This window comes from Eptesicus fuscus, chromosome 11, assembly GCF_027574615.1.
Source record: "Eptesicus fuscus isolate TK198812 chromosome 11, DD_ASM_mEF_20220401, whole genome shotgun sequence".
NCBI lineage: Eukaryota > Metazoa > Chordata > Mammalia > Chiroptera > Vespertilionidae > Eptesicus > Eptesicus fuscus.
The window spans coordinates 53,258,705-53,279,212 of NC_072483.1; the positions used below are offsets into that span (position 1 = coordinate 53,258,705).

General features: G+C 42.5%; 1 protein-coding gene across 2 annotated transcripts in view; it reads right to left on the reverse strand.

Moving 5' to 3' along the window:
- Positions 1–20,508, reverse strand: part of PDE11A (phosphodiesterase 11A) — a 296,962-nt gene that overhangs the window by 116,722 nt on the left and 159,732 nt on the right. For both annotated transcript variants that reach the window (XM_054722954.1, XM_054722953.1), the window contains one exon: positions 4,460–4,510. In XM_054722954.1, the coding sequence (XP_054578929.1) occupies positions 4,460–4,510 (51 nt within the window). The remainder of the gene's footprint in view (positions 1–4,459; positions 4,511–20,508) is intronic.

Here is a 20,508-nt window from a genome sequence, read left to right on the forward strand (position 1 = left end):
CCATGTGTCCCAGGATCCGGGTGAGGCCTCGTGCACCTAGGCCCGGGTGAGCCCAAGTGGCCCTGGGTCTGGGAGAGGCCAAGCGTCCCTGGGTCCGGGTGAGACCATGCGTCCCTGGATCCGGATGAGGCCTCGTGCACCTAGACCCGGGTGAGCCCAAGTGGCCCTGGGTTTGGGAGAGGCCAAGCATCCCTGGGTCCGGGTGAGACCATGTGTCCCTGGATCCGGGTGAGGCCTCGTGCACCTAGGCCCGGGTGAGGCCACGTGCCCCTGGGTCTGGGAGAGGCCAAGCGTCCCTGGGTCCGGGTGAGACCATGCGTCCCTGGATCCGGATGAGGCCTCGTGCACCTAGGCCCGGGTGAGCCCAAGTGGCCCTGGGTCTGGGAGAGGCCAAGCGTCCCTGGATCCGGGTGAGACCATGCGTCCCTGGATCCGGATGAGGCCTCGTGCATCTAGGCCCGGGTGAGCCCAAGTGGCCCTGGGTCTGGGAGAGGCCAAGCGTCCCTGGATCCGGGTGAGACCATGTGTCCATGGATCCGGGTGAGGCCTCGTACACCTAGGCCCGGGTGAGCCCAAGTGGCCCTGGGTCTGGGAGAGGCCAAGCGTTCCTGGGTCCGGGTGAGACCATGTGTCCCAGGATCTGGGTGAGGCCTCGTGCACCTAGGCCCGGGTGAGCCCAAGTGGCCCTGGGTCTGGGAGAGGCCAAGCGTCCCTGGGTCCGGGTGAGACCATGCGTCCCTGGATCCGGATGAGGCCTCGTGCACCTAGACCCGGGTGAGCCCAAGTGGCCCTGGGTCGGGGAGAGGCCAAGCATCCCTGGGTCCGGGTGAGACCATGTGTCCCTGGATCTGGGTGAGGCCTCGTGCACCTAGGCCCGGGTGAGGCCACGTGCCCCTGGGTCTGGGAGAGGCCAAGCGTCCCTGGGTCCGGGTGAGACCATGCGTCCCTGGATCCGGATGAGGCCTCGTGCACCTAGGCCCGGGTGAGCCCAAGTGGCCCTGGGTCTGGGAGAGGCCAAGCGTCCCTGGCTCCGGGTGAGACCATGTGTCCATGGATCCGGGTGAGGCCTCGTACACCTAGGCCCGGGTGAGCCCAAGTGGCCCTGGGTCTGGGAGAGGCCAAGCGTCCCTGGGTCCGGGTGCGACCATGTGTCCCTGGATCCGGATGAGGCCTCGTGCACCTAGGCCCGGGTGAGGCCACGTGCCCCTGGGTCTGGGAGAGGCTAAATATCCCTGGGTCCGGGTGAGACCATGTGTCCCTGGATCCGGGTGAAGCCTCGTGCACCTAGGCCCGGGTGAGCCCAAGTGGCCCTGGGTCTGGGAGAGGCCAAACGTTCCTGGGTCTGGGTGAGACCATGTGTCCCTGGATCCGGGTGAGGCCTCGTGCACCTAGGCCCGGGTGAGGCCACGTGCCCCTGGGTCTGGGAGAGGCCAAGCGTCCCTGGGTCCAGGTGAGACCATGCGTCCCTGGATCCGGATGAGGCCTCGTGCACCTAGGCCCGGGTGAGCCCAAGTGGCCCTGGGTCTGGGAGAGGCCAAGCGTCCCTGGGTCCGGGAGAGACCATGTGTCCCTGGATCCAGGTGAGGCCTTGTGCAACTAAGCCCGGGTGAGGCCACGTGCCCCTGGGTCTGGGAGAGGCCAAGCGTCCCTGGGTACGGGTGAAGCCAAATCCTGGGTCCGGGTGAGGCCGTGCGCCCCTGGATCCATCCGGGTGAGGCTGGGTCCCAGGCCCGGGTGAGACCACACGCCCCTTGGGTATGGGTGAGGCCACGTGCCCCTTAGTTCGGGTGACGCCGTGCCCCTGGGTTCGGCCGAGACCAAACCAGAGGGAGTCGGACCTCCATTACCACCATTTGTCCACCATCCAGAGCTGAGGGGTCAGTGCTGACATGTACACATAAGGAACTACTGGACATTGAAATTGGGTCTCAAAAGAACTGTTGGTCCAGGGGGAAGCTCGCTACAGATTGATTCATTTGCCTGTCAGCATAACTATTATTGCTCGTCTCACATTCAGTTCTTATTAGTATATATCTAGTGACATATGATCTCGCTCATCTAGGGGAAATGATGAACAACATAGACTGAGGAACAAGAACAGAACCAGAAGCAAGGAGGCATCGATCGGACTGTCGGGCCTCAGAGGGAGGATAGGGAAGGGTAGGGGGAGGGTGGGGGGAGGGGGAGAGTTCAACCAAAGGACCTGTATGCATGCATATAAGCCTATCCAACGGTTAAGTTCAACAGTGGATTGGGGCATGCGTGGGGAGAGGGGTGGGATGGGAATGGGGGGATGAGGACAAATATGTGACACCTTAATCAATAAAGAAATTAAAAAAAAAAAAGATATCAGCTACCAATTATGATAATATTTTATTTACTTTATATATAAAAAACCATTAGATTAAAATTATCTACTATATCTCAATTACATTGTAATAAGATACTCATTAATATCTTTCAGGATAAAATTTAGAATAAATCAATTAAGTTAATAATCTTGATAATTTTACAGTGAAATAACCCTTTGTTGTCAAGTAGAAATACTTCATATTTTTAGTATGTTTGTAAGCTAACAATAGAAAAGCATGCTAAATTCCAAATCAACAGTGTTCTCCTTAGTTTAAGCAAAGAATTAAGTCTAAACACAGGGTAAATACCTTTAGAGAGTAAACAGCTATTGATTTTGGCCTGCTATAGCTCTGGACACGTCCCATCCAAGAGATTTTGTGGGCATATTTAGTCCATGTAAGCTTTGCTATCTTTCTTTCTGACTGTCCCTTCTTTTAGCAATGACGATAATTAAAACAGTAAAAAAATATAAAAGAGCAAAATAGATATGGAAATTATTTCCATAAATAGAACTTCTAGGTAATTGAACTTTATTAAAGTAAAAAAGCTTTAAATATTTTTCATAAAAATATACATAAAATGTAAAGGATATAATTACATATAGCCACAGCTTTAACATTTTCTTAATGAATAATTGTTTTAAGTTATGGAACACTGATGCTGTTTGGATTTATTTAGTCACTCACTCACTCACTCACTCACTCATTCATCCATTCAAGCTACTTATTGAGTGCTACTATGTCCCAAGGACTGTGAATGGCAGTAGAGACAGAGCAGTGCACAAAACATACAAACAGTGCTGCCCTGCTGTCACATTCTAGCTGGTACTTAGGATGTCTATCTCTACATCAAAGGGGCCCTGACTGCTATGGTCTTGGTTGTTCTGTATCCTTCCTTTGTTGTCAGTTGTTACCTCTTGCTGGCACCACGTCTCTCCTTCTGATCTGGGTCACCATCGCAAGCCTTTTCTATATTCCTGGATGGAGCCAAGCAGTGTACCTGAGGCCTACGATATGTTCCCTGCCCTTCCAAGCAGCTCCCTCATTCCTACTATGAGTTTGGGGTCTCCCTCATTTCCTTTTTTTTCATTAGGGTGACTCAACTCTAATGACCTGATTAAATTATCAGGCCCAAAGGTCTCTGTGACATTTTTCCTGGAAAGACAAAGCATCTAGGTGCAAATGACTCTTAGAAGAGTAGTTGTCATCAAGTATTATTACATGCAAACATTACAATCCAAAACATTACCTTTCTTGTAGTGGTAGCTTGCTTGATAATGAATAACTAAACTTTCACAAAAACTTTAAAAGGCAGATACCTAAACTTTCAGAAAGGAGAAAAGTCAGTTTCTCCATATATCCACGTTTTGACCATGGACTATTAGAAGTGCAGCAAGAGGAGCAAGAATTCTGAGCTACCTCCAAGGGAATGGTGATAACTAAGGTGAAAAGGAATATCTAAGACACATACACTGATGCATATGACATCAGAGGTGGAAAGGGGTCATGCTGTGAAGCCTGCTGGTTAAGCACTCCAGTTCTGGGACCAGACTGCTATACCCCTTACAATTGTTTGACCTTGACCTATCTATTCAATATCTCCATGCCTCAGTTTACTCACCTGTAAAATAGTACATACTTCACAAGATTAGGAGGCTAAATAAATTAATACAGGTAAAATGCTTTGTATTGTGCCTGGTCTATAGTAAACACTTGATAAATGTTACCTATTATTACCATCCTAATTTCTTCACTTATTTTTACAGATGAAGACACAGGCCCTAAGACTTTAAGTGAACAGAAAGTTAGAGGTAAAATCAATGCCCAAACCAGGAACCTGGTTCTCACCATATTACAACAGATTTTTTTATATCCTGCTTAGTTAACAAATAGAAATAAATAAATACTGAAATCATTTCGATGATCATGAAGAGGCTATGCAGTTACATATGTCTCTCTTAGTCTGAACTATCCAAACACACCTTTGGCCAGTTCTGTTCCCCCAATACCCAGTGAACAGGACTAATTCTCCAGAAGCAAGACAAAGGGTCGGAAAGTCATGTAAAACTTAACCTTATGCCCTAAGAGGGCACCATTTGCTTCCTTACCTTAAACTTGTCAACTTCAGCTTTTGAACATGTCGCATGGTATGACAGCACCTGATTCAAAAGAAAAGGGGGAAAAAAGGTTTAATAACTAGACAAGACTATTTTCTGAAATTCTCCTGGCTTAAAAATAAACGTTGCTCATGAATATAACCTTGACAAAATAGTGGATTTTAATGAACAACAAGAACTTTCCATAACACTCTGTGACACGGATTGTCATCTATGCAATTATAGTGGAATCTGTTATAACGCTGAATGGAATTGTAGCTCACATTAAAGGCTAAATATTTTACATGAGGATGCTTTTATAGGCAGTTATTTTAGCAAAGGAACATGATGTGGCTCAAGATCACAGTTCCCAAAGGATGTGAATACTAAGCCTGTGAAATGTTCTGGAACATACTAGTAAATAAATCAAAAGGTGGTGTGTGTGTGTGTGTGTGTGTGTGTGTGTGTGTGTACTGTGGCAGACACTGTGGTTGCTGACTCAACTTCTATCTCTGGTCTATTCTGACTCGCCTGCTCTTATTATAAAGGAAAGAGTATAACGTTATGCCCAACCATCTGCAATGTTTTTTAGAAGAGGATTAAATTTCCCTGCCTTATTGACATCAGCCTTAGTATATGACTAGCTTTAGCCAATGGAATATGGAGGAACATGACCGATGTCACTTTTGAGCAGTCTTTAAGGACCATCATGTGGTTCTGCCATCTCCATCTTCCCTCAACTATGGGAAATGCACGGCCCTGAGATGGACTGCACTCACCCAAAATGATGCATTGAGCAGAGCCGCAGCACAACTAGCAGCTGATGAGATGTCACGGGAGCAATAATCAACCTTTGTGGTTTATCAGCCCATCATAACCCAGTTTGAAGGCTGCCTACAGCTAGGGGTGGTCATACGGGGTGGCCAGGTGACAATGCTGGTCAATGAAATATAAGTGGGAGTGTTGGGGTTGCCTCTGTCTTTTCCTTTCTCTTCCTCCCTGGAAAACAGTTGTAAGTGCAGCAAAATCTGGTGTCTATGAGTATGAATGACAGCTTGTTGTGGGTAGTGGAGTAGAAAGGGAAAGAGAAAGGAGCCTGGCCCTGGACTATCCTGCCTCAGACTTCTTGTTATGTAGGACAAATAAACACATGTTTGCTTGAGTCAGTACTGGCACGTTATAAAGTATGTTATATATACCGACATAGGCACACACACACACACACACACATCATGTATACATGTTAAATCCTTTATATTACTAATCACATTCTTAATCTATACAACTTCAAATAAAGAAGTCTGGGAAATGCTAAATAGCTCTTCAACTACCAACCTTACAGAATTGTAGTGCACATCTGGCTTTGCAAAATACAGGTTTTATTTGTTTAAACTCAGCATTTCCCAAATCTAATTAGCTATAAAACTCCCTTTTAGGTGATATATTAATCTAATAACATTCCCATCTAGTAACCTATTGACCAAGAACTTTGAGAAATGACGACCCAAGGCATGTACCATCTGTGTGATCGAAGCAGGGCCATCTTGTCTCACAGTGGTTAGAATACAGACTTTAGAGCAAAAACAAAAACAAAAACTCGTAGGCAGACAACAGGATGGTGATTACCAGAGGGAAAGGGGAGAGAAGATGGTAAGAGAGGGTAAAGAGGAGATAAATAGTGATGGAAGGAGACTTAAAAACAAAACAGAAGAATACACCTCTAGAGCCAGTCTGCCCCTCTCAGCTACTGGATATTGGGCAAGTGTTTTAATCTCTTTGGGCCTCATTTGTAACACAGTATAATAATAACACTATATAGGCATCTCCTGTTTAACATCAGTAACATATTTTTGAAAATCAGAGTTTCTACTCGAAAACACCAATAGAGAGCCCATTTTTTAAATTATAAGGTATTATAAGACTTGCAACCACTTCCTAAAACTTAATGAAAGTAAAATTCATATGTATGTGTGAACAAAAAATAATATTTGGATATAGATTGTTTTAAGTGTTACTTAAATTCAAAGGCTGACTCTGGTCATAACCAATATAGTTCTTAACAAAAAGTTGTTTTATAATCAGTAGTATCTTCTCTCCCATTGTAAATACTGTAATCACTTGCTTCTTTTCCCAGTGTTCTCAGCACTTTTTCATCTTTGCAAGGGACTGTCAAATACTAAGTAAAACAAGAACTGAATGTTAAAGGCGTGGTGGTGACTCAGTGAGGACAAGTTGTCTTTCTCAGAGCCAGCAACCCCTGAGAGGCACACCTCACTGTGAAATTCCAAGTGGTTCTCAAAATGTTTACACATGATTTAGACATTTTTTAGACCAATTTAATTTGGAATGTAAATCAAAACTTTCCCATGCCTCCTTTTGTTAAAAAACAAAACAGAGTTTGGGGGATATAAATATAATTTTTCCAATATAAACAAGGGCATAAAATGTTGTTTTGAGAGATAAATATGTTCTGTGAGGTTTAATAATAAAATTTAAACCAAGACTTTCTTTTACTGGAAAAATTCTGTGGTGTGAGTCTATACTTCAGACAGTTATTAGGAAGATTAAATGTGATTAATACATGTTAAATATCTGGCACACAAATAATCAACTTATGTTTATTATAATAATATTCAATTACAATTTTACCATATAAATATTTGGTAGAGCATTATGTCATCATATTATCTTCACTGTCTCATATTTATAAATTGGGATTTTCATTGCAAAAATAATTAAATAGATTTTGTTCTTTTGGCTTGGTTTTACTTTGGTAAACTTTAATTTGGCTGTCATTTTATTAAAATCTTTTACTACTTACAAGTCTCTTTTTGCAAATTCAACCTTCAAAATTTACTTTTATTTACTTCCAAAAAAAAAAACTTTTCACAAAAACTCAGGTTGAAATTCAAAATCTCTGCCACCAGGTGGTGCTTAGCATGGCTTTTACTATTTAAGACATTCTGCCCACTACTTCTTACTTAATTTTTCCTTTATTATTAAAAAGAAAAACTACTAACTCCATTAATTAGAAGTACTTGAATCAGTGAAGCAGACTAAGACTTTTTTGTCCATTTAAAATTTTGTGTTGTATGTTATTATTGAGTTGAAGTTCTTTGTATATTTTCTTTTATTATTTTTAAGTTAAATTTATTGAGGTGACTTGGTTAATAAGATTTTATAGGTTTCAACTTACATTTTTATTTTATTTTATTATGTATTTATTTTATTATTTATTTTTAATGTATTTTGTTGCTGAGAGTATTACAAATGTTCCCCATTTTCCCCCTTTGCTCCCCTCCACCTGGCTCCCACCCCACCCCAGGCCTTCACCTGTCTATTATCTGTGTCCATTACCTATGCATATATGCGTACATACTGTATATTTTAGATATAAGTCCTTTGTCAGATGTCTGTTTTGAAAATATCTCCCAGTTTGTGGCTTGTCTATCAAATTTTTTCCTTTATATTGTTTTGTTTTTTATTGTGAAAGAATTCCCACCATCTAGTTAATTAACACATCCATCATTTCATATATTTATCTTAAAAAATTTGGTGAGAACCTTTAAGTTCTACCCTTTTAGCAAATTTCAATTATATAATGCAGTGTTTTCAACTTAAAGGTTTGTATCCTTTTACCAACTCAATTTTCTTTCAATGAGCAAAAATTTTCAATTTTAAACAAATACAATTTGTCATTTTTTTCTTTATTGTTATTGTTTCATGTGTTCTTTCTAATAAATTTTGCCTAACTTAAAGTTGTGAATACATATCTCATGCTATCTTCTAAAAATTGTATACTTTTATCTTTTACTAGTGGTCCGGTGCACGAAATTCATGCATGGGGGCGGGGGGTGCTGTTCCTCTCCAATCTGCACCCTCTCCAATCTGGGACCCCTCGAAGGATGTCCTACTGCCAGTTTACAGGGATCGGGCCTAATCCAGCAGTCGGACATCCCTCTCACGATCTGGAACTGCTGGCTCCTAACTGCTCACCTGTCTACCTGCCTGCCTGATTGCCCCTAACCACTCTGCCTGCCGACCTGCTCGCCCCCAACTGCCCCCTGCCGTCGGCCCACTCACCACCCCCCCCCCGGTCAACCTGATCACCACCAACTGCCCCCCGTGCCAGTGTGCTTGCCCCCAACTGCCTCTCCTGCTGGCCTGCTCACCCCCAACTGCCCACCCTGCTGGTCTGCTCACCCCCACCTTCCCTCCCCACTGGTGTGCTCACCCCCAACTGCCCCCCTGCTGGCCTGCTCACTCCAAACTGCCCCCCCCCCACTGTCCTGATCACCTCCACTGACCCCCACTGATGGCCTGCTCACCCCCAACTGGCCCCCCTGCTGGTCTGCTTACCCCCAACGGCCCCGCCCCCCACCAGCCTGATCACCCACAACTGCCGTCCCATCCTGGCCTGATCACCTACAACTGCCCTCCCCTCTTGGCCTCTAACTGCATCTACCTCGGCCCCGCCACCATGGCTTTGTCCAGAAGAACATCCAGAAGGTCTCCTGGAAGGTCTCCCAGTCTAATTAGCATATTACCCTTTTATTAGTGTAGATAGAGGCCTGGTGCATGGGTGGCGGCCGGCTGGTTTGCCCTGAAGGGTGTCCTGGATCAGGGTGGGGGTACTGCTCGGGTACCTGGCCAGCCTGGGTGAGGAGCTGAGGGTAGTTTTCAGGCTGGCCACACTCCCTTCAGGGTGGGGTCCCCACTGGGGTGCCTGGCCAACCTGGGTGAGGGGCTGATGGCTGTTTGCAGGCTGGCCACAGACTCCCAGCCCCTCCTTTTTTGCTTTTTTTTTTTTTCAGCACCTACTTGAGCGGAGGCCAGGGCCGGCTAGAAGCAGGTATCTGGGATTTATTTATCTTCTATAATTGAAACTTTGTAGCCTTGAGTGGAGGTCAGGGCCAGCTAGGGCGGGAGGGAAGCTTGACTTCCTCCATTGCTGGGGGCAACCCAAGCCTCCTGCTCATTCCAGCTTCGTGGCCGCCACCATCTTGGTTGGGTTAATTTGCATACTTGCTCCTGATTGGCTGGTGGGGGTGGCTTGTGGGCATAGTGGAGGTATGGTCAATGTGCATGTTTCTCTTTTATTAGATAGGATGTTTTGGTCTATGATACATCTGATATAAAATTTGTGTATGGTATAATATTAGGACTTTAATAAAATGAATGCCTTGGTTACTTTGTCATGGTTCTTAAATTTTCCTGGACCAAAACCCTCTGAGAGTTCATTCTGAGATTTTAGCCTCTGTACTGGCTAATCTATTAAGTCCATAGGAATTTTTATCTATTTAACCAAGTTAATGATAAGGAAGCTTTTGGTTTTACTTTTTGAATCTTTTTGTTCTGAGAGTCCTTGTTCACTTTTGCAGGATTCTGAGAAATAGTAATGGGAGTGGAGGAATGAGTGGCCTCACACAAAAATCTTTCAACCACCTTCTCCTAAAAGTACAGTTCCTTGTGGATATGCAGGAAGGAAGCAACAGCTAATAAGAATACTTTGTTCTTGCAGGAGTAACACTTGTATCCCTCTCATGTATACTATCAACATAGCTATCTCCTTCAGTGATGTCGTACACTCTCATGGCTTTATACATCATCTCTGTGTTGACAACTTCCAAATTTAGTCCTAACTTCTCCTTGAGTTCCAAACTCACATGTCCAATTACTTATAGCTCTAACTTCTACTTCATCAGTCCCATTTCATCAGTTCAGTGGCATCTCAAACTTAATATGTCTAACCACACATGTTGATTTTCTCATATGTAGTAGACAGAATGATCCTTCCCCCTGTCAAGATGTCCACATTCTAATCCCTGGGATCTGTGAGTATGTTTATGTTACATGGCAAGGAGGAATTAAGATTGTTGATGGAATTAAGGTTGCCAATCAGATGAGTTGGTAAGATTATCTTGGCTATCTAGGTGGGCTTGGATATGTGTGGAAGTTTGTTATAGAGGCCATAGGAAATGAATGTCATAAATCTGTTTCTCTCCTGGTCTCCCCCAGCTCCACAAATGACACTCTATCCAATCAATTGTTTAAACTGGAAAATTGATGTTTATCCTTGATTTTTCCCTCCTGCTGTCCCTCACATTGAATCCATTAGAAAAGCATGTCATTTCCACTCTGATATTTTGACTGTTTCCCCTTCTATTACACAGGACCACGGCACCAGCCTCTTCACCTGGGCTCTGGCAACAATCTCTCAATTTCTACCATGGCCCCCTCCCATCTCTTTGGCATACATCAGTCAGAATTATATAAATTAGTCAAAAGTATAAATCAGATCTTGCCATCCCCCAGATGAAAATTCATCAGTAGCTTCTTATTACACTTAGAATAGCATCCAGATCCCCAACAGTGACCTGACAGGTCCTGGACAACCTGATTCTCAGCACTCTCTCAACCTGAGCTTCATGCCTTGCCCTCTCTTCTGCATACTGTAGTCATACTTACCTCCTTTGGTTCTTCTACAGTACCCAGCTCTTTTCTACTTAGTGTCTTCCCCACCCTCACCACCTGATTGCTAATTCCATCCTTCTGAAATTAGGTTAAGTGTTACCTTTTCAGTGAGGTCTTCTCCTACTGCTCTCCATTATTCCAAGTTAAGCTATTTCCTTCACATCACGTATCACAGTTGGAGTTATGTTAGTTTGTTCAGCACTTGTCTCCCCCACTAGACTGCAAACACCATGAAGGCAAAGATAAGATCTGGTTTTGGTCACTAAGGTATATCCTGTCCCTTGCAGTGTGCCTAATATTTAGCACTAAGTATATATTTGGTGAATCAAGGAATAAAAACATAAAATAGCCTTTAAAGAACCTCTCCATTTTTCATATTATTAGTGCCTTTAATTGATGCTTTTTCCTCAATGAATCATATGGCTTAGAGAATAAGCTAAGCAGTGTTGGTAGGGTTACCAGATTTAGAAAATAAAAATACAGGACACCCAGTTAAATTTGAATTTCAGATCAATAATTAATATCTGCAATATGTGGGACATACTTATACTAAAAGCATTATTTATTATTGATTTGAAATTCAAATTAACTGGGTGTCCTGTGTTTTTACCTGGCAACCCTACTTCTACTTGCTTCAAATTAAGGAGGCTGGAAACAAATGTGGAAAACTCCAAGCTACATCCCCAATTATTCATGTTCCTTTCTTTGTTCCCATCCCACAACATTTCCAAGTGATTTTTTTTTTCTCCATAGCATTTTATCTGGCAAACCTACCAAATGCCATGAGTGTGGAATATTTTCAGCAATGCCAAATAACCTCATAAATCTAAAATCTGTGACAAATCCATGGATACCATTGAAAGAAATATAACGAAAGTAATTCCTAATTACTTTTAGCATAGCCAATATTACTTTTAACATAGCCAGTATTCAAAAGGGAATAATTACTGTTATATACATACTAGAGACCCGGTGCATGAAATTCATGCACAGGTAGAATCCCTAGACCTGGCTAGCGATCAGGGCTGATCTTTGGGGTGACCGGTGGGGCAATTGAGGGGTTGGGGGGGCCTCCACTGGCACCCACCTTGGCCAGCCAGGCACCACCTGCTCACAGGCCCTGCCCCATCACCACCGCCAGCCACCTCCCTCTACAAGGTGACTGGCAAGGTGATCGGGGGCCCCCACCTTGGCTGGTCTGGGGCCTGTGGGCTGGGGCAGCTCCTGCATTGAGCATCTGCCCCCTGTTGGTCAGTGCACATCATAACGAGTGGTTGTTCTGCTGTTTGGTCGATTTGCATATTAGGCTTTTATTATATAGGATATATGATCATATAGCACAGCTAATTACTAAAAATCAGATAAAATTCTATAGTTGATAACAAAGCTTAGAGAATTATATTTTTAAATTACTATTGACAAACCTTCTTGGATAAGTTAAAACTTCCCCCCTGATTCCAGACTATATTAATTTTATAAGAATTCCCTGTTATACATTTCATATCAAGGACCAACGTATACCATCAGTTTTTGAGTAATGTATATTTGATTGAGTAAAAAAGCTTTAATTGAGTGCATCATAGTAGTTTTGAAGAAAGAAGTATTTGTAAATCTTAATTATATAAATATTTTTCTATGCGGAACATTGCTAGATTATGGGAGTTTAGTCATACAAACACTCTCATTAATTTTTGTACAGCTAAATAAAATTTGCATAAGGCTTACATACAAAAGTAAATAGTTTATCCACAGAACATAACAAATATTAAACTTTCACAAGAAAATTTCTATCCCTGATTGATTTATCTTTCATTTGTATTGATTTAGACAAATTTTAAAGTAAAAAGTAGTGACTCGGGTTTTTTGGTGAGCTTTAACACAAGAAATCTTCATAGTTACAAAAATAAATCAGTATTTGCAAAACCTTACCAACTTCAATTAATTTTTGGATTGAACTTGCCCCTAACAAAACAAAACAAAACAAAGCAAGATAAAGCAATTATCAGACCCATAAACAACAGAGCAGAGAAGTCATGTTTTTATGTCGAGCTTCCACAGCAGGAAAAGATAATTAACTATATTTCAAAAGAAAAGCAATGAGCAGAGCCATGAGATAGGACTGCTATATCAAGCCTTGCCCTCTGCCACATGCGGTTCCAGACCAGAGCCAAATGATTGCCTTGCAGTCCTAGGAACGGCCCTTGAGTAAAATCTCTCATATCAATAGTTTTAAATATTATTATTTTGGATTTGAGCAGAGAAATGAGAAGTGGACCATTACTTATATTGGCTGAAAGGATCACAAATGTAAAGGTCCACTAAATGGGAAGGAGACCAGACCTCTGAGGACCCAGACTGATTGTCTCTGGCAGAAAAGGACTGCATGAATATTTACTGATATGTTTATGGCTCTAGTGGCAAAGTGGCACTTGGAAACTAAACTGATACAGAAGTTAATTTAAGCTGATCTAGTATAAAGGCCCAAATAATTTATATTGATGAGCTCCAAAGAAATAAAGAAGCTTTGCTATCAGCAGCAGGCCTCCAGCCAAGAACGGTGACAAACCACAGGGAATGAAAAGTCAATTTACTTGGGTGACCTGACAGAAGTGCCATCTAACTGAGTAAAGTACATGCTCTAACATCGCTAACACAATGATGACAGGCTTCAAAGATACGGTGACTGGATGAATGTGCAGAAACTGAGAAATCATGTTTCTGCTGTCAAATATTTAAGAAACTGCCTGCTGTTTAATGGAATGAAATGTTCACAAAGGGAATTCAGATATGTAACTGCACCTGCCATGCGATCTGTTATCATGACCTCCAAAATACATGTCATAATATATATTTTTTAAATCTATAAAAGAACTTAGATGTTTAAAATGTAAAGTAAAATATAAGCTACCTGCCGAACCTGGAGTCATAAATAAAATACTCAATTGTCAGGGCAACTTTTAAATCAGCTGCTTTTTAACTACTACAGACAGAAAAGAAGGGCCACACTTGTAGCTCATATCAACATGTATTTATGGGGAACCTACTATGTGTAAGCCATTGTGATAGACATGCTGGCTCTTTTTCTCACCTTGGCAAATAAATTTTATTCAAGGCCTCAATTTTCCTTGATTGCTAGTAGTTCGATGAAACTCTGTGCTGAAAATGATTCTTGAGGCTTAAGGAGGAACTCAACAGGAAGGTGTGCTGTGATTGATTAGTGATGTCTTCCACAGGCATTGCTTGGAAAGAGTGATGGTATATGTGCTATGCATTGCACTCACTGGAAAATAAGAAATGACCCTCTGGATCAAACTATTCAGTCTAGAAATCTATTGATGAAAGAGAAGCAAAGATATATTTTGAGAAAATCATAGATGCCTAAATTTAATCGATTAGGGATATACCTAAAACACAGATGTAATTTTGATTTTCAGTTTTATTTTGTATTCGGTGAAATATTGTGCTGGTAATAAACCTATTAGCTCTGTAGCCAGCCTCTGGCCCTCTGTGATATAAGAAACAGTTACCTTCTCAGGTAACAGGCTAAAAGTCCTCTATTTGACTTGTAGGAGAAATTAATAGAGGGTATAAGAGACTGCAATTACAAGACAGTACCAAGAAGTTTTTATTGAGTCCATCTTACTGGGCACTTAAGAGAATTGTTTTTGTTTTGAAAAAACAGGCTTTCTGTTTATATGGAAACTAGAGGCCCAGTGCACGAAATTCATGCATGGGGGGTGTATGTGTCCCTCAGCCCAGCCTGCACCCTCTCCAATCAGGGACTCCTCAGGGGATGTCCGACTGATGGTTTAGGCCCGATCCTGAGGGACACACTTGTAGCTCATATCAACATATATTTATGGGGAACTTACTATGTGTAAGCCATTGTGATAGACATGCTGAGGATATATCCTGAGGATCGGGCCTAAATATCCTGAGGATAGGGCTTAAACCGTCAGTTGGACATCCTGCTCACAATCTGGGACCGCTGGCTCCTAACTGCTCACCTGCCTACCTGCCTGATCGCCCCTAACTGCCCCCCACCACTGGCCTGGTCACCCCTCACTGACCCCCTGCCAGCCTGGTTGCCCCCAACTGCCCCCCACCCCCCACTGGCCTGATTGCCCCCAACTGCTCCCCTGCTGGCCTAGTCGCCCCCAACTGCTCCCCCCCCCCACCCCCCGCTGGCCTGGTTGCCCCATGCAGCCTGCTGTTCAGTCGTTTGGTCATCCCTCACTAACCCTCCTGCCGGCCTTGTTGCCCCACACAGCCTGTGTTGTTTTGGTTGTGACAACCCCTGGCTTTCTATATATTAGGATAAGAAGAAAATTAAAGCATCTACCAAATTGTGTTCAGGGGGATTTGAGTAAAAGGAATTTTCCAAAGAGCTTGATGTACTGAAATCTACCTTTATGACAGTGTCCCCATAGAGGAAGCTTAGACTTCTAGGTCAATGTGAGACCTACCTATCTTGGCTGGATTCTCTTTTAATTAATCTTGACAAAATAGACATGCCATAGTTGCATTATTTCATTCAAAGCTATGGAGTTAATTTAACCTCTCCAGTGGTTTGAAAGAGCCCTCAACTTAGAATGAAGAAAGCATTCATCACCCAAAGCAAAGATTTAACTTAATCATTCTATGTCATTGCCAGATTAAAATGTTAATATTGGTATTCATTGCAGCACAATTTTCACGTGGTCCCTTGAAACAGACCTGGGCTTGAATCGTGGCTCTGCTTCTAGCTGTGCAATGCAGGCTATAAAAACTCTCTCTCAAAATTTCTAAACCTTCCTGAGCCCCACTTTGCTAATTTGTCAAATGGCAATAACATCATCTACTCTTACCTGTTTAGGTGAAGGTTAAATTATATATGTGTGTGTGTGTGTATATACACACACACACACACACACACACACACACACACACACATATATACACATATATATGTGTACATATATATATATATGTATGTATGTATGTATGTATGTATGTATATCCTATCTAATAATAGACAAATATGCAAATTGACCATACCGCCGACACACCCACAAGCCACGTCCACAAGCCACGCCCACCATCCAATCAGAGCGAGTATGCAAATTAACCCAAACCAAGATGGCTACAGCCACAGAAAGGTTTCCTAGGTAACAGAGGAAGCCAAGCTTTCTGCCAGCCGTTGCAGGCCTAAGCCTCCACTCAAGCTACAAAGTTTCAATTATAGAAGGTAAACAAATTCAAACAAATGGCAGCAGAATGGAGCTTGAGAAAGCAGGCCAGGGTTGCCGTCAGCAACAGGGGAAGCAAAGCTTTCTGCACACCCTGGCCGGGCCCACCCGCTTAAGGCAACAAAGTTTCAATTATAACCCCAACACAAATGAATGGCTTCGGGCCTCAGAGGGAGCCCCAGGCTTGGCTCTGCTCCAGGCTACAAAGTTTCAATTGTAGAAGGAAAATAAATTCCAGATACCAGGGCCTCCGCTTGCATTGCCAGGGGGCGTGGCCGGCCTGCAAACCACCACAGGCCCCTCGCTCAGGCCGCCCCACACCCCAAGGGAACCCGACCCTGATCAGGGACACCCTTCAGGGCAAACCAGCTGGCCCCCACCCCTGTACCAGGCCTCTATACTATCTAATAAAAGAGTAATATGCAGATTGATCATCACTGCAACACACAATATAGCTGCCCCCATGTGGTCAAAGATCCTGCCCCATGTGGACACAAGATGGCCACCACAAGATGGCCAGCAGGAGAGGGCAGTTGGGAGGCACCCGGCCTGCAAGGGAGGGCAGTTGAGAAGGACCAGGCCTGCAAGGGAGGGCACTTGGAGGTGATCAACCCTGCAGGAGAGGGTAGTTAGGGGTAACCAGGCCGGCAGAGGCGGGAAGTTGGGGGCAAACAGGCTGGCAGCAGAGTGGTTAGGGGGTGATCAGGCTGGCAGGCAGAAGCGGTTAGGGGCAATCAGGAAGGCAGGCAGGCAAGCAGTTGGGAGCCAGCAGTCCTAGATTGTGAGAGGGATGTCTGACTGCCCGTTTAGGCCCAATCCCACCGGACATCCCTTGAGGGGTCCCAGATTGGAGAGGGTACAGGCTGGGCTGAGGGACAACCCCCCTCTGTGCACGAATTTCATGCACCAGGCCTCTAGTATATATATATCTTAACATAGTGCCTGACACATGATAAACATTTAATACATGCAGCATTTTAAACAGTACCAAAGAATAACAACAACAGGAGAGGAAACAATAATGTAAATTAATAAAAAATTTTATTTAATAAATAAACCTGAACAAGTTACCATGAACTATGCTAAATTACTCCAAAGTTCCTGCTGGGTATTGAAACTCATGTCCAGGATCCCAAAGCACATTCCTTAGACCATGGTACTGACAGCAAATCATCTGAAGGTGGATTTGATTTTGGAAAACTACCAAATATCACTTAATAGAAAATAAAATGAAAACATGGTCAACTTTTTATTAAAAAAACAAATATGAATATGAAATACTAAAGTTAATTTTTTCTCTATAACTGTCAGAATGAGACCTCTAAAATGTAAAAGTTCCTCTCCTGCTGAAACTCTTCAATGATTTTCCTCCACCTTTAAAATCAGGTTTAGCACAAGTGACCTTGGGATTTGGTCCCTGCTCCCTTGTGCCCTGCCTCTCCCCCTGCATGCCCTTTGCTCTAGCTAAACAGAGATGCTGACACTGCCCACAACAGCATGCTGCCTCAGGCCTCCCTGCTTCTGCTTACCACCCTCCTTCTGCCTGGAGTGCTCCTGCTAAGCTGTCTTTCAAACTGTAGAACTCACTGCCAGTTGCCTCTAAGAAGTTATCTTCTGTACAAAGCAATACTGACTGAACTCTCTAGTTTAGATGCCCTTCCTCCATGCTTTCCAACCTTGTCCCTGTCTGTCTCCTGAAACTCATAAACCCTGATGGAAACCACATTTTCCCTTATCTCTATCCTCTACTAGACTGAAATTACTGGGGATGTTGTATGATAGATTGTGAAGTAGACAATGTCTACTTCATGTTGCTTTGCTGAGGGTCATGTGAGTTCTTGGCACATAGCAGATCTACTCATTACATTATGATTATGTCTTGTAAACCACACAGTTCCCATTAGAGTGTTTCGGAAATATTTAAACATGCACAGACTTCACTGTTGACTATTTTTGTAGGGAAGCACCACTTGTTCATATCCATAAATTCTTTGTTGTTGTTAAGAGGTTATCTTACTGGATCACCTTGCTGGTACAAAACAATATCTGATAAATGAAGTAGTAGTGAATTATAGTCCAAAGTATAAAATAAATACCCATCATTCTATACTGAGATAAATGACAAATATCCTATACAGAAGAATTCTAGATAATATATTCTAGATAATATATGTAGCTACTTCCCCCTCGAGGCGGTCAAGCATAACTCTCTATTTCGTAGGTGTGGCTGTGCCTAGTGACTTCCTTCCAAAGGGTACAGTATGGAAAATGGGGGTGGGAAATAGGTTTACAGTGGGGAGATTTGACAAACACTAGCTGGGCCAGGTGATCAAGGTCAACACCAATAATGATAAGTCATATTGAAACTGTGTATCCTTGATATGATGTGATGAAGATAGTATTGTTCTTTGTGGTCTTCCCCTCAAAACCCCATAAGCTCAGCCTAATCCTGAGAAAAACATCAGGCAAATCCCAAGAGGGATATTTTATTACAAAATACCCGACCAGTATTTCTTAAAACTATCAAGGTCATAAAAAAAAATCTGAAAAACTGTCACAGACAAGAGGAGCCTAGAGAAACATGATGACTAAATGTAGTAGGGTATTCTGGATAGGATCCTGTAACAGGAAAATTATTTTATGTAAACATTAAGGAATATGAAGAAAATATGGGCTTTAATAATGTCACAATATTATTTTATTAATTATAACAAATGTACATACTAATGTAATATGTTAATAATTTAGGAAACAGGTACAGGGTACATAGGAACTTCTGTACTATCCTCCCAATTTTTCTGTAAATTGAATACTATTCTAAAAAATAAGTACATATATATATTTTTTTTTTAATATGTCTGGCTGATTCTCAATATAGGTTCTCCCACTTCTCACAGAACACCCAAATGAAAGCCCAGAAAAAAATCACTAAAATTGAGAACCCACTACTAGATTCTGGGAAGAATTTTCACCAATTTTAAGGCAGATGCAGCTGGATTGAGAAAAATAACTGGCGGCCTCACCATGTTTCACCCCCTGAAATGAAGCATTCTCCCGGCATGAAAGAAGACAGAGGGCATTGTTCTAATGCAGCCCCCTGGTCTGAAAGGAGACAGACAGGAGGGCATTGTTCCTTTCAAGTGTCAGGCTCTCACTAAGAGCTGCAGAATTGGTACGAGTCAAAATATTAATCCAGTTGACCTTCTACTGAATGACAGCTGTTTTTGAAATATTAGCCTTTATCTTGGGGGAATAGAGTCACTGCAAATAAAACACTGAATGTTGGGGGAGTTATAATACAAGTAACAACTGTTATTGGCAATTTATGAGCATTGTTAAAGACTATTTGCCTTATTTCATGTCATCCTCATAACAATTCCACAAGGTTGGGAAGAGAGAAAAATGAAACACAGAGAAATTAACTGATTTGCCAAGAGATACACAGGTAGAATGTGACAGAGCTAGGATTAAAATTCTAACAGTCTAATTTTAAAGATCACACTTTTAACCATTTCCCTGTACTTCATAAAAAAAAACTAGCAGCAGTGTGTGCTGAGACTTGAGATTCTTATTGATATTTAGTTGTGATCTTTATTTGTACTTGATTGCATTTGATTCACTCATCAAATAATTTTTGCATGTCCACTGTGTTGTATGCCAGGTTCTATGATGGCACTGGACACACAACAGTGAACCAGACCCATAGACACATCCTTGAACATAAGGGATTCAGGGTCTGGCTTGGGGAAAGAATACACCATTTCAGCCTAGCAGAGGCACCCGAGACCCATGCCTACATACTAGATACTGAGAATCAGCCTAGAAACTAACATTGGTTTGCTCTCATTTTGTATATCTAATAAAGGGGATTCTATAGTACATGAGTGGACAGCAAGAGAGGCTCAAGGCCAATTACAAAGCCTTGCCAGTGAGTAAACACTGAAGTCCAAGGGAAAGGGGGCACCGTCCTGAAAACCCAGAGAGAATGTGCCTCTGATAATGACTTCATGTGAGGGCCATTACCTTTCAGAAATATTATGCTTAATGTCTTTAATAAGCTACACCAAGAAAGAGACTTATTAAAACTGGAGCAGAAAACCATATAGGTAAAAAAGTTTATATTAAATTTTAAAACGAAGAAACAACAAATGAAAAAATGAGATATGAAAGCTCAACTCTCACTTTTTCAAGGAGGGCGCTCTTGGATGTATCTGTAGTTGCCCCATTTCCACTTACTCTTTACTAAAACATCCTGCTTTGTTTCCTGTATAACAGATTCATTTACTTATTACTGCCTGTTTTTTTCCTGCCAGAATATGGGTCCATGAGAATATGAAGATTATTTGTTTGTTCACTACT